Source organism: Lepidothrix coronata, unplaced genomic scaffold, assembly GCF_001604755.1.
Source record: "Lepidothrix coronata isolate B3197 unplaced genomic scaffold, Lepidothrix_coronata-1.0 Scaffold24, whole genome shotgun sequence".
In the NCBI taxonomy this organism is placed as follows: domain Eukaryota; kingdom Metazoa; phylum Chordata; class Aves; order Passeriformes; family Pipridae; genus Lepidothrix; species Lepidothrix coronata.
The window spans coordinates 7278653-7303141 of NW_016690204.1; the positions used below are offsets into that span (position 1 = coordinate 7278653).

The 24489-nt window shown below is 40.9% G+C and overlaps 1 protein-coding gene and 1 long non-coding RNA gene across 2 annotated transcripts in view; both read right to left on the bottom strand.

Moving 5' to 3' along the window:
• The window catches only part of SHISA9 (shisa family member 9), a 173490-nt gene extending 151109 nt beyond the window's left edge, over positions 1-22381 (bottom strand). The window contains exons 1-2 of the mRNA XM_017808996.1: positions 21737-22381; positions 14472-14599 (exon numbers count right to left, since the gene is read on the bottom strand). Coding sequence (XP_017664485.1) covers positions 14472-14599; positions 21737-22350 — 742 coding nt within the window. The 5' untranslated portion in view covers positions 22351-22381. The remainder of the gene's footprint in view (positions 1-14471; positions 14600-21736) is intronic.
• LOC108494429 lies at positions 1472-2002 on the bottom strand. Its single transcript, XR_001873842.1, has 3 exons — positions 1934-2002; positions 1776-1842; positions 1472-1578 (listed from the first exon to the last, which is right to left on the bottom strand). It is a non-coding gene; the product is annotated as an uncharacterized LOC108494429 (long non-coding RNA).
• Positions 22382-24489: the final 2108 nt, after the last annotated feature.

Here is a 24489-nt window from a genome sequence, read left to right on the forward strand (position 1 = left end):
CTCAGAAGGAACTTTTTGATTCTATATTCATATAAAGGTTCTTTCCCTGCTAATACTTAAAGGCAAGGTGATAGCAAAACGAGAATTGCTTACAGAGCTGGGGAAAAAAACCCATTGTGTTACTCTGCATTTACCCTTTTGATCCAGTGTTAGTGCTGCACTGAGAACATAATGTGCTACATGTTACATATTACATAATACATGTGGAGGTATATATATTAATGTATTTGCTGTGTATACTGTGACAGTTTATACACACTTTGTGTGTAAGTGGTCTAAATTCAGAAATTTGAAGTGGAATGTCATGTTCCATTGTAGAACACATAAAGACTTGCACTGTCCCGAAGTGATAAAGTATGTAAGAAAATGCAATTATTTGTTTAAAAACCAATTTGTTATTCTAAGCCAAGTAGCACAACTTCAAGCTTTTAAAAATTCGTAACACTTGGTGTTGCTAGAGTTGGTGTTGAAGCTGAGACAAACATATGCTGTCTTTTCCCATATCACCTTTATAGATCCTTATGCTGCAATGACATTTTAATTGTAAGTTGTTTTCTTCCATTCATTTAAAGTGTTTTCATTGATTTTTTTAATTAATGGTGACATCTAAACAAATATGATTTTTTGTGTAAGTTACAGAGCATTACATAAATTTGCATATTAGTGATCACTTCCAGAAACCCATTTCATCTCTTTTGGCAGTATTTTTCCAGAATAGTTGCCTTGTCACTAACTGTGGCATATCTTCATTACAACTATCAGGCACAGAAAGGCAGAATCACAAACATGAAGGCAAGAAATCTTTGATGGGCAAGAAAGAGATTGAGAGAGAAGGAGTGCTGAAAAAATGGCATCATCCACTGGATCCTCCTCGGGGTGTGGAGAATGAGACTTTGCCTGGACTGCTTTTGAGTCACAGCTGGGTAAGTCATTAAGTTATTACTATTGCATATATGATGAGATTGGTTTTCAGACTCATTTTTGCTTACCCATTTTCTGATATTATTTAACTGTGGCTTAAAAAGAAAAATGTAATATGGTTATCATCCAAAGGTCCACCAAACAAGTTAAGCTGATAGAGTGTCAAAATTCAGTGCAGGTACTTTTACCCATGGGGTAAAAAAATCTGTTCTGCAGCTCCAGCTCTGCTCTGAAAGTTTGCTGGGCTACGTAGGCTGCTCCAGGTGTTCCACGCTACCTAGTTCTGAAATTTTGAATCCTTTTGGAAAAAAAAAAAAAAAAAGAAGAATCTCCAGAGCATTTTAAGTCAAACCCACTCTCTCTGTGTGCTTTCTGACATCTTCTTTGTGAAATGAGGCTCTTCATTGTCATCTCCCTTTGACAGCTTCTCTCATCCTGTGTGTTCAATACATCCACTCTGAGCAAGTTACCCTTTCATCTGGCATTTCTTTATGTTAAGGCTATGCTGATCCTCACTCTGAATTGGATCTGCCAGGCTGGCTGATATTGTGTGCTGTAGTTTGCCAAACCTCGTTTGCTCTGACTGGCAGCGATAGCAGCGCACACCACCTCAGCCAGCTGTGGCAGCAGCAATCTGTGCTGGCCAGCTGCAGGGATCTAAACAGAAAAACACAAATATGATAATGTTGCATTGCTGGACCACAGCCAGCGCTGCACTGGCTTCTGCAACACCTTTCTGCAACGTGAAGCACACAGATAATCTGATGCTCAGAGGCATTCAGCTTGCGTGCAGTCAGACCGGAAAAAGGTCAGGTTTGCTTTATGTGGACACAGCTCCAGCTGCAAGGCCTCACCATTTCTGACGTGAAGGGGGGGCAGGAACTGTTTCAACACAGGAAGAAACCTGTACTTGTTTTAGTCCTGTGAATGATGAAAAAAAGCTGCATGTCTTAATCAGAGGAAAGTTGGTGAGATTGCCACAGTTAGGAGCTGTCACTGATATCAAACCCACAAGACAGAGCAAGCAGCCTGCATAGCACTTGCAATTATCTCACACAGGTCAAACCCCGTGAAATCCATGGCTGCAAGTTACTGTGAGAATATTTCAGGAAGAATCTTCAGCTGATGGAGTATTGATTGTGACATATGGACTGCCAGGATTCAGTCATGTATATGATGTCAGACTATGACATGCATATGGTTCTAGTTTTAATTTTCTGGGGTGATAATTAAGAAAAAAATATTCCTCTTCTGTTAGTTCCTTCAAAGCTGAAAAGAGTTGTCAGTGTCTATATGTGAAGAGTATTAAAGTTATAGCTCATGGTCACCAACCTTCAGGGGGCACTGATCTCAAACTCCATATAGGCTACAGGTATAGGGGGAAAGTTAATCCATTTCTACACACAGAGATTTCCCAAAGGGAAATATGCATTTAGGATTTCTCCCTTTATATTTTGCTAGTTAGCCTCAGATTGCTTACCACCAGTGACTTTTGCATCACTGAAGCTGTGCAGCATCTTCTTTCCCAAGAGTGTTGCAAGCCATAAAAGAGGATTAATGCTGCTTTTTGAACTCCATTAACTATTGTGTGGATTTTCCATCTGGAAGCTTCTAGCACACACTTAATATCATGTAAAATGGAAATAAGAATAATTAGCAATTAATAAATCATCTGTAAAGTTTTGAGCTTGTTTTTTCCTCTGACCTTCTGACATATTCTGACTTCTTTCAGACTTTCTTGTACAGTTAATTTAGACACTACAACCAGGCAGGCATCATCCTGAGAAATAAGTTCTTTGATCCACGGGGAAGAGGATGTGCCATAGATTATCCTTCTTTTCTTGTTTTCCTGGCATTTCCGGCTTCTGATGAATAGATCTCACTATTTGACTCTCAGAGCAGAATTTCAATACTTATTTGATTTATGGATCCAAACTTTGTGCTAACAATGCCCTGTAGGATTTTATTGCACTCAGTAAATAACTCAAGGTTTATTGTTCTTAAAAGAGAACATGGGTAATGTAATTTTTATTTTGTCTAGCTATCTGTTACTCCCTCTAGTAGCTTTTAACTCCTTTGCCCTTTTTGGTGTTATTGAGATCTCAAGGATGAGATGTTTCTGCAGCTGTTAGGAAAACAAATGGCTGAATGGAGACAAAAGGCTGAAGTACAAACTTTATAGTTGTTTGCTTGGTTTGTTCTGCTTGCTGATCAGTCAGTACATGTATACCAGGATGAGTAACTGCAGAAAAGAGTATTATTCTTTGCCCAGACAAAATCAAGAAACACAAGAGGAACCTGAGGTGCTGGATATGGGTTATTGAGATGCAGAGGGGCTGGAGGGAGAGGAACAGTCCTTCCTCTTCTTAATAGACATGAGAGGTGGTAAAGAGGAAAGGGAAACTTTAGTGTTATTCCAGTGGACAATTTCAGCAGAGTAAAGCACTAAGTTACAAAGACCAGATTTTCATGGACCATTTGTCTTCCTTTCTAAAAATGTTTGGGTGATTTTGACGGTTATAAAATCTGAAAATCTTTTCCTCTGCACAGGGCAGACAGGTGATTCACACTTTGCAGCGTTACTCTAGTTCTGTGTCTCTGGTTCCAGAAACATCTTCATCTATCTCTCTATATTTGCAGAAATGATGGAAAAGGTGTCACCTAGGAAATAAAGTGTAGCTTGCAAATAAATATTTCAAACCAGATTTTCGCAAATAAATGTTAATGGCTCTGAAGTGCTAGACTATGACAATACAGGATCATCATAATATAAAGTGTGTCATTTGTATGTGCCTGAAAAGAACCCTGCAGCACTGCTGTTCTTTTCTCTGCTGTAATTTGCTTACTCTGAGAGGAAAAAAGCCTACTCTATTTGCATAAAGTTATTTAGACCTCTCTATAAGTGTCATAGGATCACAGTTGGAAAAAAAATTAGGTAATTCTTAGATGAGTGCATTAAATTATTAATATAATAAACAAATGGTAGAAAAAGCTAGCTTAAATAAATTGTATTTTATATACTTATCTTCTAGAATATATCTGCTAAAATGTGGACTTTTTCAAAGAAGCATAAATAATTTTACTTTTAATATTTTTAAAGGTTCAGAACTTTCTGGTATTTGTTACTGAGTTTGTACAAACATTTTTATCCAGACTTAGTGCCTGACTTCTCTATCACCACAGTCATACCTTTGTATGGTTAAGGAACAGAATACTGGGCTCCCAAGGTAAAATCTTTGTTTACTGACTTTGATGCAAAAACTTCTAGACACGAGATTAATCTCAGACACATACTAGAGAATAAGGAGATGGCTGTTGTAAGTGAATTTTTATATTATAGCTCTTAAAGATATCTTTATTCTAGTTAAAAATTTAGGCAAAACCCCTCTGCAGATGTCTTATCCCTTCTGATTTTCTATGGATTCTTGAAGATCTTTTGGGGGGCTAATTATTTCTGTGAGAAACTAATTGCTTCTGTGAGAAATTTGGGGCTAATTATTTCTGCGAGACCTCTTTTCTTAAGTGAAATTTTTAAGCAAGGAGGAAAAACAAGAACCAAGAAAAATAAGTGCTAAAATTATGAGAAAGAAGTTATCGATATCTAATGTAAATTATTTTACTTTAAAAATCCTTGTAGAAGTTCATTTGACTAAGTGTTTACTGGCAATTTAATTACAGATCTATGACTAGAAACTTGAAATTGTTCTAACCAAAGTGCTGGTCAGGTTTGGCTTTGACAAAGGATAAGGAATGTTTCCTCACAGTACCAATGGCTGTTCAGAAATTAATTTGAAACTTTAACAGGAATCTGGATTACTATAGGAGGAATGCAGTTCTCCAATCTTACAGCTTTGAGAAAACAGCAAATAGTTTAAAGCATTACTATATATGCAAAATATATTCTTTAAACTAGAGTTGGTCACTTGATGAGGTAGAGCCAAGCTATTAGCAAAAAACAAAAAACATATTTATTTTTGGAAGCTGTTTATAAAATACTATAAATGGGCCTCATTCTTTTTAACACAAGAATTCATCCAGTAATTTGCCTCTGAATGACATAAGCATATTGTGTTAAGAGGCCAAACCCCCCTGGCCAGAGCAGCAGACCAGTTAGTCTGGGCTTGGCAACTCCCCCACTGCAAACGTGCTGACTTGGATCCCTCCGTACTTGGAAGGGCCTCCACCAAACAAACCCACTGTGCTCAGTGCTCTACTCATGTAACATTCCAGAAAAATTTCAGACCATTTACTCAGGTGAAAGCTGCCACCTGTGACTGTGCTTCGTGCCAGGGTTCAGGGGTTGGGAATTTGGTGTCCGCACAAACCCTCCAAGAGGCCTGTTCTGCCTCCTGGGGGTGACAACAGTTGTTCAGCCACAGCAGCTGTGCTGCCAAAGGGGACAAGCGTGAAAGGAGAGCACAAGAGGTTCCCTTCCTCCTGTGTGCCAAGGGCATGGACATTTTCCTTGTTTGCAGACTCCCACACTTCCCTAATATCAGAACAAAAATGGAAAATACGTCTAGCTGAAAACTTCTTCCAGCCTCCTGGCTTCTCACAACACTTCTCAGGAGGGTTTGATTTGGTAAATTATTTGGTAGTTTTCACTGCACTTCCCCTGACTGGTTTGTATTGCTTTTGGCAGTGAACATTTTTCCTTTTCCAACACTGAACTCCTTAAGCTGTATCATGGGGGTCTTTTGAAAAGCCATAAGATAAACTTCCTGCGTATCCCTTTATCTCTCTCCTTACTCCAGATGAATAGCAAAAACACAATTCCCCTCAACAAGGTGTATGTGAGGTCCTACATGAATTGTAGTGCCCTGGGTGAAATCCTTGAGCCATTAGAGATGACAAATGCTTTACTATGACTTTTGACCAATCAGAATTTCATCTAATTGGCTTTATCTGCCCATTACTCCAAGCACTGTCAAAATCCTACTTTTGTTGCGAGGCTCACAGGCTGTGCCAACCCCACCTCAGAGTCACACCCTGGAACCCAGGGCTGAAAGTCCTTCATCTACAGTGCCCCGGGGGTAAATTAAATGCTGGCAGGCATTTGCTGTACTTTTCTGTGTTGTGGACTTTTTTCCTATGTTATCCAGGCTGGCTGGCTGCAGGCTTTCTAAAACAATCAAATCCAGCATCATCAAACAGTATTTGTAGTCATAGAGGACCAGCTTATTATGGGCAGCAGAGGAGACAGCAATAGGAAGCACAATGTTTAGTGTGAGTGGAGAATGTGTTAAGAGAAAACAATAAAGCAGTTCAGAAATGATCAGATTAGCCCTGGAAGAGCAACTGTCTGCATGGGAAAGGCTGGCTTTTCTTTTCCTGGCTGTAGTGTAAAAGGTGAACTAACACAGTGAGAACAAACCTTCCAGGGTAAAAAGCTGACCCGTGTTTGAGACAGTTTATTGTGGACACTTCCAGCTAAACAAATGGTAACTCCAGTGGTGTCCAGACTTTGTCAGGCACATTCTCTTTAGTCTAGGCTTATGTGTGTGTCTATAGATAACTATTTATCAAATGTGCCTTTCCTTTAACTGGTAAGAGTGGGTGGTAAAAGGCAATTGGATTATTTTTGATTATGTTACAAATTCATTATGGATTCAGAAGTATAGTTAGAGCCTTAAGCTTGGGTGCACAGATATGTTACTTAGATGTATGAGCTAAAAACAAATTTATGTTACTGGAAGGATCTTAAAAGCTATTTAAATGTGATAACTAAAAATGAAAGATTACATTAAAATCCACATTTTAATCATCTTGGAATGATTATTAATGTAGTTTTGTATCGTAGTTCCAGAGATTTTTTTCCAACTATTTTTTTCTATCATAAAACTTTTTTTAAAAGTTATTTCATAAATATTAAACACACTTAGTTCCCTTCTTGACTTTAAGTTGGAATCAGAGCCAATGTGTACATTTCAAGGAAAGTTATGGTGTAAAGCAGAGATCATAGAACAAAGTACTGCAAATCATTTGTGATTGAAACTGTAGATTGAAGTTGGTGCAAATTTCTCTCGGAGCAGCATCTCACGAATGCCTGGTAATGTTGGGATGTGTATTCATAAGCTTTTTAATGTATGCAGTCAACCTCTTCTACTTTAGTTTGCAACCACTGTACTGATTCTGCTTGGCAAACTTGGTGTGACTGATTGAAAAATTAAGAATGTTAAATTTCTGATAAGAGCACTTTAACATCTAAAATACAGTATTATCAAAGCTTTGCTCAGCCAGAGTGATAAAAATTTATATTTTTAGCTGCAGATATACCAGTGTAAAATAGTTAACACTTGCACCTGAATGCATGGACAGAAATGAACATATTAGTGAATTCATGGTTTTATCATTTTTGTTACAAATCTATGACTTTTGAAACAAAATATGAGGGTGGGAGTTCAAGGATTTAGAGAGATGATTAAGCTGTAAGTCAGCAGTTAAAAACAGTATTGTTTTGGCACGGAAAAGGCAAGGGCAGTTTGTGTGAGGGTGCTGGCAAACCAACAGTGAAAGCAAAAGGTACTTTTTGTTTGCCTTTCAGTGACTCTGGCCATGTCAAAAAATAAGATGTATCAGCCTCTATTCTTCATGTTAAGGAGCACAAATCTGGCAGAATACAGTCATAGAAAAGTTGTGGTGTTGGATTGTTGGTATTTTTCCAAACCATGATCCCCACTAGTTTGGCATTGTTCTCTACACCAGTTTTTGACATCAAGAATCCCAGTGATACGAAAGATGCAAGAGGCACGAAGCACTGATGGCTGATGTTGCTGAGAGTTGGGGTTAATAGTGGGAATATTTGGGACTGGAAGTGATTCCACACTGAGGACACTATTATTCAGCATGCCTGCCCAAAGACAAAACAGAATGTTAGATATTAAATTGAGTAGTAGGTGATAGGAACAGCACCTCACTTAATGAGTAAAACTTAGATTGCAAAGTGGAAGTGGAATCACAAGAGAAACACATCACTGTTTTCCAAAGATGCTGAACTTTTCATCTTCTAGATGGTAAATACATCCCTGTACTATTGGGCAACATTTCAAAGTACTAATCTGCACCCCAATGACAGCAAAATGAGTCTCATCCTTTATATGTGCTTTTCAAGTCTGCTGTTGGGTGACTCAAAGCTGCCTATACAATAGTCTAGTACAGCAATGCTCTTGTCTGTCATGCCAATATTTTTATTTTATTAAATAATCATTCAGCCTTTTAAACTACAGTATAAAATGTAAAAATATATTCTTAATATTTTTATTACAATAATGTTAATTCTTGCCACTGAAGGATAATGTCAGTGATTAACTGTATTTCTCCCAAAGATGTTTTACATTGATGAATATGTTTATTAAGAGATGTCAAATTTCTCTGAATTAAAAGCTGAATAGAAGTAAATGATAGGATGCAAGGCAGTAATCTAATCTAATTGTTCTTATTGTAAAATAAATGAAGAAAGATAGAGCAAAAACTTCATTGTTCAGTTCTAATGGAAATGGTTACATAAGCAGAGCTTATGAAGACCTACCCAATATGGTTCAAAACTAAAATTGCAGGTGGGATCCATGGCTATCTCAGAGAGTTTCCAATAAAATCAGATCTAACAAGAAGTATTTTAGAATAAAATTAAAAACTTTCTATTAATGATTATGAGGCTAAACACACATGCAGAACTGATTAAACATTGCTGTCTTACAGTGACTAAGTTGCAAGAGGAATTCATTTATATGGGAAATTTGGATTCCAGCAAGGAAGCTCTGGATTTCTGGAATGTGTTGCTTTTGCTGTAGTTATATTAACAAAAATTCTATCACTAATATGATAATGCTTTGAAATTCTACTTGTAACATGATTTCAGTTAGAAATTAACTTAAAGGTGTTTTAAAAGTGGTCTCAAGGTAACTGTGACAAAGCAGTTTGCAGCTTCTAATCTCAAACAGAAATTGTATTTAAAAAAAACAGTATTTATTCTGACATTGCTGATGACAGTAGTCTGGGCTTTTTCTTGGATGATTAGTTTGTAAAATGTATAATTTAAATGTGAACTTATTCCTCCTTGTGGGGAATGCCAATCAGAATGCCATAAGTAGCTCTCCCTAAACCTGTGTTTAGTTCAGGTATTTAGTCTAAATTATGAGATTTTTTTTTTAATAGTGTTAAGGTGCCTCCTGTATAGATCACAGAAACCCCAGTAAAGTGAGGTTTGCACACTGAGACTCAGGCTTTAAATGTAAGCAAGTTCCCAATAGTTTCTGACTACAGTCCCTGCCCTCTGTCATAGCACAGTCACTTCTGGGGAACTAAGGACGTCCTCAGTTAAGTTGGACATTTTATTCTCCCTCATCCTTCACTGTCTTGGAGCACTCCATCAGCAGCACTTCTTCACTCCTTCTGTCATTCTGCTAAAACTGTCTTTTTCTTGGCTGAAAACTTATTAGTGTTGTCCATCTTTCCACTCGTAAAACACGGCTGGAGCCCCGTCTGTACAGCTCAACTCCTCTGTCCCTATGTTGTCCTTCTGAGTGAGCAGACAAACAGCCAATTAAAGTTTATGAAGAAAACAGTGCAATTCCTCTGGGCTAGACCCATGCATATAGCCCAAAAAAAAGCATTTGTGCTGTAGCCAAACAACCTAGATTCCAACCAGGCCAAACACAGCTATTTGCTCAGTCCTTTGGATTTTGCAGCCCCGTGTCCGAAGGGTTGGGGTGAAGTTTCAAGGCCCCCGTCACCAGAAGCACTTTGTGCCTTCATGTTCTCAACCACCTCAGTATCATGCAATTAATTGCCCAACAGTTACTGTGTAAGCAAGTTAGTTATCAGGTTTGATACACTTCCAGAGCTTTGCATTTGGAACAACAGCACTTCTCTGTACTGGAGTTTCTCAATAAGCCTCTGCACTTATTTCCAATGAGCGACAGTAGGAAGGACATTTAGGCAACGCTATACAATGAATCATCTTGTGTAAGCATGTTTAGGTATTTTAATCATAAAAGTAATTAGTTTGCCAAAGACAACCATAAAAAAAAGCATATTCACTAGGGAGTGAAAGAGACCACAAAACATTCTTGCAAATTCTAACTGTTTTCACAGTGGGAAATTAGTGACGGTTCCTCTCACTGGAAAACACAGCCTGAGCTTCTACCTACAGAAATGGGGGAAAGCACAGGAATGTGCAATACAGAATGCTTATTCTAATATACAAGAACTTCAAAAAATACCCTCCTATTTAAATGCCTACTGTCTCAACACAGGAATAAAGAAAAAACCAAAGTTAACTTATCATAAGGCACCACTTACAGAAATGTCTTGGCTTTGTTTTCAGCATTAGCATTTGTTGTGAGTCTGTATCCAGGACAACTGACAATCAAATGCAGCAGCAAACACATTGCTGCATTTATTTAAAAAAAAGAAAAGTAATTTTAATCACATGGGCTGCATATCTTTGGCCAATATTAAAATTCACCATTTGACACAGTGCAACACTTCCTTCTTCGAATGGTGAGTTAAAATCCACTTCTTTTTTTAAGTTAAATTCAAAATAAAGGAATAATTCATACATGTCAAACTAAGTAAAGCTAGCATTTTTCATCTTAAAACCTCCTTAATCTATAATTGGCTTCCCTTTAAAGTCACCTTTATCTTGGGAGCCAGCCTAAATTGTTTAAATTCACTAGTGCAAGGCTAGTTATTGGGAAAGAGTAACAGAGCTTTTACTGATCATTAGGAAAAGTGCCTGTGGATTGCACTAACTTCAGTATTTTTTCTCTGTGCTATCATAGATCATGAATCAGAAATAATAGCAGTAATCACGTTTCAGAAATGAGGCTGAAGCTACAAAGCCTTCTAACTCCCACTACAGCAGTCTTGTAATCCCAACAAGTTAAATAAATCCCTTACTTCTAACACAATAAGTAGAAAAGGAGAAAAAAAAAAAAAAAGAAAAACAAGAAGATGAGAACACTTTGAATGCTGCTGCTTTCTTAAGATTCATGAAAGTCAGAGATGAACACAACAACTCAAATTCAGCAGAAAGATTTGGGTTTGGTTTTATGTTTTTAACATAGCTTTTAAATGTCCCCCTTTTTTTCCATTTTATTTTATTTAACATCTCTTGTTAGAAGACTTGAATGCTTGTTTACAAAGCACCACTCCATTCTAACGTGTATGAATGAAGGGAAATAACAGAAAAGTAATCCTAAGGAAAGCACAATACTGGAAGAAAATTAAGACAACCAACAACCACTAAGAAAAAAATAGTTTTTACTAAAAATCATCTGGGTTGCCTGGATTAACGTGGGCAAAGAAAAAAAACTTGTGTTTTCCCACAACCTCCAATATGTCTGCTCTTTTCTGGGGTCAGAAGAGAAGGGACAAGGAACTGAGTAAACTGCAAGATGCTGGAAAGAGATCTTTTGGATTCCACTGGCCTGAGGGTTTTGGCAAATAGCTGTGCTAACTGCAGGCAGCACAGGAAATTCTGTCCTCTGGTAACAAACAGTCCAGAAACAGAAACACACTCATTTTCAGTGTCAGAGATCATGTTTAGTTTGTCATTTTGACAAAAGAGCTTCCCTTCATAAAACACTTTCAGAATGGGTTGGCAACATCAGCAAAATATTTTCAAGAGGACAGAAAGAGCAAATGAACATTCAAACTAGAACATTTTTAATAATGTTTGGCCTTCAGTGGTTTGTCTTCAGTATTCTGAAAGACACAAATGGAAGGGGTACACAATGCCTAAGAAATTCCTCCTGCCCTCTTCATGTCTATGGACCAACATGAAAAGTACACCAGCCTCAAATATTGAGATGGAAAGTAGATAGAAAGTGATAACTTGGACAACTTTGAAAATACATATTAAAGTTTATGATACAATAATTTGATACAATTTTATTTTCTCCGTATAAGAAAAGACCTGGAATAGAATTTCTATGAAAGCTGTAATTCACTCTGGTTTATTTGCTTGTAAAAATACCTCAGAAAAGTCTGTTACTTTTCCAGCACTGGTAGTAAGTAATGCTTCACTGCCAAAGTTTCTGCCAGCAATATCCACTCTTGCAGTGTTTCAGAACTCCACTATAAAATACCAATTTGCTAAAATACTGACTTAGAAAACTTGTCCTAATCATTTGTCTTTATAAAGATTTTTCCTGCACCATAAATGCACATGCTTTCAACAGACCTCAATCATCTGTGATGTTCTGGCAAATTCTAGTTGGTCATTTAGGCATGTTTTACAGGAGTTTATGAGAATAAAATGGCAACAAATATAGAACAATGATCCACTTGCTCTGAAGTAAATGTATGCAATATTGGTTATAGAATACCTTGAGTAATTTCACCACTTGAAGGTTTGCACTGAACAATCTAAGATTATTGACTTCATGCATAAAGTTGATTAAAGAGTGAAGCAGTTACCATCACAGCTGCTGGCTGCTGAGGGTTCCCTCTGCAGCAGCAATGCCTGAGTTGCCTGTGAAGCAGTCTTGGGACTGCCCTCTCCATTGCCCAATGGATTAAGAGAGCTCCAAAGCAGCAGCAGGGCCTCTGTGGTGGAAACTGCAGTGGTGCAAGAGCTGTTTCACACGGAATTCTTGCCTCTGTGCCAGAGGGCCATATTCTGAGACAGAGCTGTATGGGTGGCTGGGATCATCACAAACCAACATCCTATTAAATGTATCTTTTTTTCTTCCTTGATGCAGTAACTATGTGGCTCTGAGTTGCATTTTTATGCAAGAGTTCATAGAAGCAAGGCTTAAATCTGAATTCAAATCCAAGAAACAATGAGTTTAAAGGCCTGCTGTGTTATGTTGTATATTGTAGTATACAAAGAGTTTTAAGCAAAATATCTCAGTGTGATCAGTACAAAAATCTAGATACAATCAATGCAGTAAGGACCTCTTTACTTTCTGGCTCCTTCATTAACTGGGATTCTGAATAAACATTTCACACATGAGAAAAAACAAAGATTGGACCCAAACTTCGTTACCATTTGGTACCATTCTTGAAAAAATGACCATAGGAGGCTCAGGCATCAGCAAAGAGCTTATAGACAGAGCAAAGAGAGATATAGTGTTTATTCCCATCCTCCTTGAAGGTTCCAAAGTCAACCACCTCACTCCAGGGGTTGAGCACGTCTGACAGAGCAGCAGAAGTTTCTGCTGTGTAGGGTTAGGGGTGTAAGGCTGCGGTGTGTGCACACCCTGCCCCCTCTGCAGTGCAGCTCTGCACCCGCCCAGCTGGGAGCACTTTGCTGGGGAGCAGGGCAGGCAGAGGAGGTGTCACACCCCGCTGCAGGGGGTACCTTTAGTAGAGTCACAGCTTAAATTCTCTCCTATTACTCTGTAACAGGTTACATAAGGAATCCCCCTCAGCCTCTCCCACAAAACAGGTACCAGGACTGCATCCAGCACAGACATCTGCACTTTCTCCTGTTGTTTTTACACCCTTCCACAAAAAAAAAAAAAAAAGGCACTAAAATCTCACATTATCTCCACAATGCAGTCCAAATAAAACTTCAAATATAAGCAAATTTTCTGCTTTCTGTATACAAGTGCAAATGCTTTTTAAATGTTTCAAAATCCAAACACCAAGGCAGTAAAAGTATACTTGCAGCAAAATGCACATCTACATTGATCTACAGCACAGAACAAAGCCATCCACTGCCTAACAATCTAAACCTTCCTGAACTTGAATTTGTAAATATATCTATAATTTGTAAGCATGTATATACACATATGTATATATATTTAAGATATGGTTGAATATAAGATACATAAATATGTATCCAAATTAAAATTGCAGTGGCATTGTTCATCACAAGACTAACATGTATCTGAGCATGAGAAAGATCTCTGCTGTTGTCTAATACAGACTGAGAAATAAGTTGCCTAGGACTTCAGAACCACTTGAAATGTCACCATATTTCCTCTGAAGCTCCAAGGTGCACCTTTTTCTTCAAGGTGCCTTCAATAACATAAACACGTAATAGCAGACACAGAATTAAAATATTATTTAAAACTTAAAATAATAATCTTCATCTTTCCCTTAAGAAAGTGAAAACCACATACAACCTGATACTATCCAGGAAAGTATTTAATTATTTTCCTAGTGGTTATGATGTAACAGTCTAATAAGCTCACTTCCTTATTGGATATTACAGCCCTATGAAACATGTTAAATTTGGCTGTAACCTTAACAGTTTGTATTTTAGTACAACAAAACACAGAATAAGGCAAAGATTGGTAAGCTGAGCAAAAACACCAGGTAGAAGGAGACAAAGGTACAAAATCAATATTAGTCAAACAAGACAACTAGATAAAATTAAATAGAATAACTAATTTTCCTCTTCAAAATTTCTTTCTCTCACTGTTGTACTCTTTGCACTAGGAAATTCTAAATATTTCTAATTGTGAGTTAAAGAATATTTCTGGTTTGCAAGAACCAATGTACTCTTGATCCTCATTTGACATCCACCAATATTTGTTTCATAATGCTCCTTTTAGTGCCAGCATTCCAGATATTGACAAAGTTATAATTCAACTTACGTAAGTTATTTGGAGGAGGTCTTGTCTCCATGTTTTCATAGTGTTGCACATGTACTACAATGTTTACATCTCTTTCCATATGATCTGTTGTACAAGGACCTTGAGGTCGCATAACATCAGCAAGAGCCCTGAAAACCAAACAAAACCAGAATGAACCTGCAAAATCTGTAAGACATCACCAATATGTTCCAAGCTCTTTTTTAGTTCGAGAGGAAGCTGATCATAATGTCTGCTAGAGAAAACAGCTCCCCTCACAACAAATTCAGGGAAGCAGATTCATTGTGAGACTTCACACCTAAGGCTCTTTTTAGGTTGTCTCAGACAGTGTGCTAGAAGTGAAACACAGAACCACAGTAAGTTCTTAAGTTGCCTTTGCTTTGGAGGAACATAATTTAAGCTTGTTGAGACTTGAAGAGTTCTGCCATTGCATGTGCTCAGTAACATTGCCACCTTGGTCAAACTGAGCAGCTCAGCACCCAGCCCACATCTGTGCCTTTCACAAACTAGTTATCTTCATACCTGATTACTAACAGGGCCTGTCAAAGTAAATTCTCACACATACATTTGCACAGAGCACCACACAACGCAGTGGTCTTCACAATTTTCATACAAAATTGTCACTGAAGTTGAAAAGTCATGTGATTTTCCTATAGGCAGGGATTTAAGCTTTCCTCATACAGAAGGGGAGATTAGAAATGTCTTTTCTAACTTCTATGGGTATCCTAGTCATTAAGATGGAGCAAAGCTTGCACAGAACACTCCTTGCTCCTTTGAAGCCAGTTCAGAAACAGGATGAAAGCTTTATGCTGGCAAAGAGAGAGCAAGCAAAAGGATTCCTAAGTTAAGCCAGGCCCTGATGCTGGTTGTGGACTCGGTCTGCAGAGCTCCAGGCAGTGTCTGACAGACTCATCCTGCTCTGGTGTATTTTCTGAGGACCTGTTTCACTGCCGAGTGTCCTGCCCAGTGTAAATCCATTCCTAGGCACACAGATAAGCACTGGATGAGCCCTGGGTGAGCCCTGCAGATCCAGAGTCACTAAGTTCTAAGCTCTGTAACCCTCAGCATGGCAACATCTAACTCAGTCTGTGGTTGTGTGCTGGTTTGCCACTGCCCTGTGCAGGAGCAGCATTAGCCCTGAGCTGTGTGCCCAGAGCCACCCGCTGAGCTGTGTGCCCAGGAAACCATTGGCCAACCCGCAGAACCTGCTGCCCGAGGCCAAGGAAAGTTATAGTGTGTGTTACCAGTGTCTTCAGGGTTCAATGCAAGCCTTTTCTATTCAGGTCAATGCATCATGGACCATTATTTACCTCCTTTGTGTTTTACTAGCTTTAATTTTTAGACCTCTTGAGCTATTTTTTTAAGGGCATGGACGCATTTTCTGGGCACTATGCCCAGTTTAGTTTAATTTTCTGCAAAATTATATACAGTGTCCCAGATACTGCATCAAGAAATACTAGCTTATAAACTAAGAAATAAATAAAAATAAGCACATTCACTGTTGATAGCCATGGTAAATTCCATCTAGCTCCTCCACTGTACTTCTGTGACATGATGATTTCTTGATCAAGTAGCACTGTACTTTTAAATATTAAAAAGTAGCTTCATTTAATTTATAGAAAGGAATCCTGAGCTGGATCTTGCTTTCTGATTGCAGGAATAGCTCTGGTACACAGCTGAGCAATACTGATGTTTCATTGTGTTTATGGCTAGCATTATGTTATTAAAATATTAGTTACAGTTGTGATCAACATGTTACAGAATACTCTGTTGATACTGTAAAAGGTCAGAAGACAGTAACCAAATGATTAATGGTATCAGAGTAATGCTCCCATTTGAAGCAGTGCTTATCCAGCAGAAATAGCAGAGCTGGCCTACATAGCAGAATAATAAAAATTCAACAGAAGAAATCTCACAAAGACATGTATAAAATGATGCAGAAGGAAAGCATTATATTGCAATACAGTTTAAAATAAGTAGGGACCAAAAACATTAAATATCTCATCAATTTATGCAAATATGTCTCTATACAGAGGAAATTATTGACATCAATATTACTTCTAGTTGCAGAGGCAGCTGGACACATTTCTGGGAAGGGAAGAAAAGTAAATAAAAGTTCCAAACTCCAATATAGGAGTTAAAACTTTGTGGGAGTGGGTTTTCAGAAATGCTTTCCTCATTGCCCCTTGATCCGATGGTAAATGTTGTTCTCTGTAGACTTTAAATAACACCCTGTGTGATGGCAGATTAACTACTGCCTGTCCACAGAAATGCTACATTTTCTACCATTTTAGGGTGGCTTTTTTCAAATGGGTTCTAAGGAATTAGCTGTTCAACTCCTGTATTAAGAAAAGAGGAACTACTCACCACCAAGTTCTATTTTTAACAACACAGCACCCATGTTTATACTGTGTTAGCCAGGGCAGAATAGCTCATAAAATGAAGAGCTTGTCCTTGTTCTCCACTGATCTCAGGGAGAGTTCAAAATGTGTAGCAGCTTGTATCACTGAAGTACAAAGGAAATGCTGTACCTGCATTCTGTTCTTTTAGGGATTTGCCCATATAATGAAATGGATAAAGGGAGGCTTGTGCTCCAGTACATGACAAGATATTTGAATAGATGTTTACTTTGAAAAATTCAACACAGGCCAACAGACTGTTATAATACCCTCATGCATTTGTCTCACCTAAATAGAGTCATTTAGATTTTGATCATTATCTGAAGAACATGTTAGAGTGGGTCCCATTGAAAAGTTATATATACATAGAGAGTCTTTATCCACACCTCTGCTATACTAAATGATTTTTTTTTAAGGAAATGCAAAATGCAAGATAACCTTCTAAATCAGGGAGCAAAATCATTAGGTCCTGTGTGTTGATACTGATTGCAACATTACTGAAGTGGAGAAATGTTGCCTACACAGGAGTTCATGAACTATCCAAGTATCACAAAACTTCAGCAATTCCCTTGCCATAAGATTTTCCTTTTTGGACACATAATAATGGTTTGGGGTGTTATAAAGCATGTGGAGCCAGGCATTTCCCTTATGAGTACAAGCTTGAAGAAGCTGAAACAGGTGATTTCATGAAAGGTCACTTGTCATATTGTGCCTCCAAAACTGGGTCAAAATCCATAAGGGAAATAATTTCACACATAGAATTCAGGATTTTGACAAGTCAGGCTATTTTTGGCCCCAGGTACACACCTTTTGAATGATCAACAAAAGACCACTCGTGAGCTCAGCACATTGTGAAGGAAGAAAGAAGAGCTGAGATGGTTCACAACGTTTGGAAGGCTGCTCACACACTGTCAGAGGCACTGCTTCAGAAAACAGGAGCTGTAGCGTAGAGCATGATTGTAAATATTGTCCTTTCAGTTCTTGGCTTGTTTGCACATTCTCCACAAGGATTAGGGAAGAAGACAAAGTTGCAGTTTTATTTACAGAAAAATCTCCTCCATGAAACAGAAGTAAAGGGGTTTTGTCTTCTATTCATTTTTGAGAGAGTATTCTTCCACTTTAACTGGTGGAGCCTGGAAGGCCCACTGACGTTGTCTTAAGCAGCAAGAACGTGCTGCCCTCGTATGCCTAACAGGGCTTCTAGATCTGCTTCAGCTGGCAGATCACTTCTGGGTCCTTTCATGCACAACACTGCCACACTCATTCCCTTGGCCAGATCTGCCTGCACACACCATCTGATTGCCTTACTCTCCTAGAAAACAGGAGGGAAAAGGAACAGTTCCTCTGTTTGGATACCACTGTTACTGCTTAGTTGTTGGACACTGTAGCTGAAGGGAATATTTATCTCCTTCTAATGTAACAAATTTAAAAATGAGGAGAATGATATAAACAAAACATTATGGTATGATGTCTAAAAGGAAATACACAGTGCAGAGTTAATGCTGCAAAACTCCCCTCTCCATTTTCCTCTTCCAGATTTACAGTTCCATGCCAACACTCAGGGTGTTTGACTGAAAAGCCCTGATCTGAGGAGAAGGAAATGTCAACAGTGCCACACCTGGCCTTTTTTCTCAAAACAAAAGGAAGTAACAAAGGTCTCTTTAAAAAAGGACAAATCTTGACCCTTTTTTTCCCCAAACAGACTTGTCCAATAGAGATTTTTTTTTCCTATGGATTGTTTTCACTAAATAGATGCATTCCTCCAATGCTTTTTCCATTGTCAAATATTTCAGGAAAACTCAGTGACATTAATGGACTGTTCTTGGTTTGTTTTGGTACAGTAGTAAAAAAAAAATTAGTGAAAGGCAGGTGTATAGAAACTATGTTCAGCAAGACTGTGAAGTTTCCTTTACTAACATTGTACCACTCTTACACACACCAGTGTCTTACTTCAACAGCAGATCTACTGACTGGAGGATGAAATAATGCAAGGGAATTAATAAGTGTGGCACAGTTTTGCTTCCTATTTATAAGTCAGTGTTCTTATTCCCACATGTGAGGTCTCTCTTCATATTTTTAAATACTTTTCGTAAATTAAAAATGGAAATATATAACTTACACCAGTTATAATCTTTTGTTCACTTTTCTTAAAAAAATCAGCACCCCCAAAAAAATCCGTTTCCATTATGCATTGTCTTTTTTTTATAAGCAGAACCATCCCTTTGATAGGTGAATTTGTTCACAGAAATGAAGAGGATTCAAGTGTTTCGTGTTGCCATTGGCTAGGGAAGGGAAAGGAGACAATCTTAGCTAAGGAAACAGATGACAAATCAGCATCTGTGTGTTTCTTGCTGCCAGCCAAAATGGAGTAACACTTAGTACTTTTAATTTGGCCTACCTGACACTCTTGATGCATTATTCTTCTGCTTATTAATAAGGTTCAGCACAGAAAAAAACCCCATATGTGTTATTTTTTGGGATTTTTTTTTTGATATTGCAGTGATGAATGTTATAAAAGAAGGTGAATATGAATATAGGGTGCATATTATATTGATTGTTGGTACTGTTAAATATTTGAACAGGTAAATTATTTCTTAAGCATTGCAGCTTTTTTTTCAGGACATTAATAGTGTAAAATGAGCTAGAATTAAATGTTTTAGTTAAACACACATTTGAGGACTAAGAGGTTACTTCAACTCTTCCCTCAATGATTATATTTGTAGATTGCCAAAGGGATTTAATAACTTCATTCCTTTTCAAATTAATGGTAAACACACCCCACAGCTGTAATAGGAGTGTGAGAACTTTTAAAAAAAAAAAACCTATAGCACTGCTTTTTCAGAACATGACTAGCTATTATGTGTGCTGAGTGGGTGACTGTTTTTCCATGTGATCATGACTTTCCAAGTTTCTGTATAATCCTGACTTGAACATTTTCATGGCAAGAAAAGTACGAGATCGCAGATACTGTTAAGTAATCAGGGTAACAGGGGACCTTTTCTAAGAACCACTCCAAGAAACCTAATCTTCAGTGTACATGACTGAAGGACATCAGGATGACTTGAATGATTTTCCAATCCCCCGTAATTCTATTTCCAGAAACTAAAACAGAATATCCTTTCAGAATATTTCACACCTGTACTTTAGGTAGCACATATTTCTACTCATAGAAACAGGACCTATTTAAGCCATAAGAAGCAGGGATGGCTACAACTTCACTCTGTCCTGGTTTTTGTGACTCTTACAAGCCCTGCTTTTTTGTCTGCACGAAGACACTACAGAGAGGCTGAAGCAAGGGAGAGCTTTTGCCGAAAGATCTCTGTAGTTTAAGAGTAGTATTTAAAAAATAAATTGGGACCTTTGTATTCTTTTTCTCAATTTAGTTGTGGAGAATATTCTAAATGTCTAATGGTTTATCATACCTTGCTCAACAAAAAACATCTTTGCAGAAGTGTCACTGACACACGGTGTTGACTAAAATTTCTGCAGTGTGCTTTTTTCCTCGGTAGTAAAAGCGTATCCATATCAGCCAGTTTATAAATAGCAATTAATAGCTCGTGAACTGGTGGTGCATTTGCAGGAGTATTTCTGTGACTTTCTCTGTTCATTTCAAGACAAGCAGTTAATCGAAAAGTCACGCAGAAACTTCAGTAAAAAAATAAGGCTCCAGGTGTTGAGTTGATCTCTTGGACTGTCTTTCAAAGATGACTCTTCATCTAAGCTTTAAAGATTGTGAGCTACACCAAGAGTAGTCAGGGCAAGAGGAAGCTTTCTATCACACTGCACGTCCAGTAGAAGGTATCCTTTCATTGCATTTCACCACTAAAGTTGCCCAGTATGCTGGGATCTATTTAGACTCTTTAATGGAGCTGTTTGCCTTTTTTAATGCCTTTCTCCCATCTGCTTTACTTTCATGTGCCTGGGATTAGCATAAAGAATCAGACAGGCTGCAAACTTGACAAATGTGTTATGCCTTGATTTTGAACTGCTGTGACAATCTGGGTTTGGAATATGTTGTTAAAGCCATTGGGCTCTGTCCCGAGTTGCCCACCTGCTTATCCACCACTAGGCAGCCAGGATCTGGAGTAGATGGTACACAGCATGTCTAACTCTAGGTGGGGGAGGTTCTCTTTGATATAATCCAGCCATTACACCGTGGATACAGAGTTATAACACACGCACACATGGATGAGACAAGACTTTCATATTCCATTTTTTACCTCTCAACAGTAACTGAAAAAATGGTAAGAAATTCTACAATAGCTTTTCCTTTTTGTGTCTTCCTCTTCCCTTCCACCCTGACTCATTTTCACAGCTTAGAAATTTTACAAATAGCTCACACACTTGCAAGGGCTGGGGGAGTAGGGAAGGTCCTGCCAAAAAACATTTTGCAGCTGGAGAGGGAGGGTGAGATGGCATTTGTTTACATCCTTCTGTTGAGAAGTAAAAACATTTTCCAAGCTTTGAAACAGTTGGAAGAGGGAACCCATCAGCCTTTCTATAATTCAGTGTTGCTGGTTTCAGAATTTTTTTTTGGTTTTCTATTCACGCACAGTATATCCGGGAACACTTGCTGGATCTTGTTGGGGAGAGGGTCAGGCACTGCAGATAAAAATGCACTACTGTCTGTGCAGACTCCACAATTATTCCTAGTCTTCCTCAAATGCACATACTTTGATAACCTGGGCTGGGGGAACCACAGGAGCTCTGCTCAGCAAAGTTGGTCTCTGTCGGTCGCCTTGCAGGGGAATGCAGCTGCCTGGCAGGAGCTGTTTGTCTCCCAGGAACACATGGGCTCCTCTCTCCTCTCTAGGGGTTGGGCAGGAGGTAGGGGGGAAGGGGACCCTGCTGCCTGGGACTCAGCCTTACCTGGACATGTGCTCCCGCTGGGGTCTGTGTGCCTTCTCCAGCCCTAGTTTGGTGAAGATCCCCACCAGCACCATGACTGCTACAACCCCACAGATGATGTAGACAATGAGGTTGGTTTTATCCCTGGTAGGGTCATGCAGAGGGTCGTCTATGCGGGAAGGAGGCTTCCCAGTGTTCATCCACAATGGTGTCTCATAGTTCGTGCAGGTGCTTTGATCCAGCCTTGTCTTCTTGAACTTGCAGCAAAACCTGAAGCCACAAGTGCCACAGCAGAAGATGAACTCCCCCGAGCTGCAGTTAAAGGGGGGGTCCCACTGCCCCATCACGTCAAAGTAGCCCCTGCAGAAGTCTGGGGTGGGAGGTGGCTCGGAGGGGTCCAGCTGTTCCCCGAGGCTGGAGTGGTTTCCTCCCGAGAGCACCACAAAGCTCCCCAGCTGCTGGCCAGCTTTCTCCTGAGCCCGACACACCAGCGTGAGAAGGTCCGCCACCAAGTAGCCGAAGAGCAGCCGAATAAAGCCTTCCATTCTGCCTCCCAGCCCCGGCTCAGCGATGCTGCTGCCGCCGCCGCCGCCGCTCGAGCTGCTGGATGCTGCGCTGCGCCAGGAGCTGAACATAAAGGGGCTCCGTCAGGGGCCGGGCGGCCGCTCAGCCCGCGCTCGCCTCCAGCACCACGGACAGCCCCGGACGGGCCGGGCAGGGTCCGCCGCCCCCGCGCAGGGTCCGCAGCCCGTTCCCGCTGCGCTCCCGGGGAGCGACCGCGCGGCACTTGTGGAGCGGAGCGCGCGTGAGAGGGAGCGCGGGAGGAGGAGGAGAAGGAGGAGGAGGAGGAGGAGGAGGACCGAGGGGTGGAGGTGGCGGCGGCGTGCGGGGCACCGCGCCGGGCTGGCGAGAGGGGCGTGGAGGGGCCGCCAGCGGGAGGGGTGAGGCGAGGGCGCTGCAGGGGCGGGGAGATGGCGAGAGGGCGAGCGAGGAGCCTCCCCGCGCTGCCTGGAGCACCCACCGCCCGCTCCCCCGCGCAGCCCGGCGCGGTCCCTCGCACAACTCCCTCAGAGAGCCGCCGAGCCCCGCCCGGGGCCGGGCTGCCGGGGCAGGGCGCGGGGGGCTGGACGGGCTCGCCGCGGCATCCAGCCGGCGGGAAGGAAAGGGAGATGCGCCGTGAGGGAGAGCGCGGTGCAGCCCGGCGAGCCCAGCCCGCTGCGCGCCCGCCCGTCCTCCCGCCGGGCTCCTCTCCCTCCTTCCTTCCTTCCCTCCCTCTCTCCCAGCCCCGCTGTGGGGCTTTCCCCCCGCCGCAGAGCCGACCCCCGCCTCGGCCCCGCTCCCCGCCATCCCTTACATAAGACACTTCCCGCTCCCCACAGGTGCGTCTCCCACAGCGCGGGAGCGCCTCCTCGTCCCGTCCCTCCTCCCGCCCCGCGCTCGGGGGGTCAGGGCAGCCCGGGCAGGGCGGGGTGGGCTCCTCGGGCGAGCTCGGGGCAGCTCCGCGGGAGGAGAGTGGCGCGTCCCTCTCCCCATGAGTAGAGCGCTCCTTCCCCCGGTAACTCCTCTCCGAGCGGTCCCCGGAGATCCACTCACCTGCGAGGCAAAGGCAGGTGCTGCGGGCGGAGCGGCGTCCATGGGGCCGCACCTCCGCTACGCCCGGGCGGGAGCGGGCGCTGCCCTCGCCCCGGCGCGCCCAGCACAGGTACGGCGGTGCTCGCACTCCCTGCAGCCGCGCGGGGCTTTGTCTGCTAAACATGAGCTGCCCCTGCACATCATTTATTTAAAAATCTCTCTATAATGTCAGTCGGCTGGCTCCGGAGGACACAGCGAAGCTGCGGGTTGTTTGCGAGACACGGAATTGGAATAACTTCCCCCAAACAGAGAACTGACTCTGGGAAAGACTTTTTAGTGATTCACTCTCCATCAGTGTTATTTAACTCTGTCATCTCTGCCTTTTGGTTTGGCAGTAACCTGTGCAAGTAGCAATAATATTATCCTGAATACTATGCTGCCACCAAATGTAGGAAATAAGCCCCTTATGGCGTGATTTAACAGTGTGGGCTGGTGCTGGAAGCAGCTTCCCTTCTCCTCGGGGCATGTCTGTGGCTGCCTTGCTGCGGCCTTGCGGGCTGCTGTGGTCCCTGGGGAAGGGGCTGGTGTGCTGGGGCTCTGCAGTGCCAGCCCGCCCTCCCTCTCCCACTGTAGCGCTGGCGCTCTTCAGGAACTTCGGCCAAGTCCGTGTGGAGTTGTTAGGCGGTAAATAAACAGAAAGGTGAGGCAGAGGACAAAGCAGACGTTTGGAATCGGAGAGGGCTGTAGTTAGCTAATTGCGATCCTTTGCCTTCTCTTAAAAATAGACTCTAAGTACAGTGATGATTCCACTGAACAGTTTGACAGTAAGCCTTGCATCTTTGTCCAGGAGGTAGGTTAGAAAGCCCCTTTATTTCTTAGCAGAGAAAAACAATCAGCCCCAGCCAAAACCAGCCTTTTTGGCTTTTAATATTTAATTCTTAAAACCTCCACCTCATCAACATCCCCTTTCAAGTCTCCTCTGAAATCATATCATTCCTCCCTCGTGTATACTTCTCTCTGCTATTATTTATTATTTAACACTTTGTGATGCGGTTAGTGCTGAAAATACTGCAAAAAATGAATCTTTTCCATACTTATTATTGCATCTAGAGACATTTCAGGTCCAGTCCTGTCAGGCGCTTAAGATTATGCAAGTTCCCCTGTTGATTTGATGGCTAAAAAGCTGCTTAAATATTTTGCAT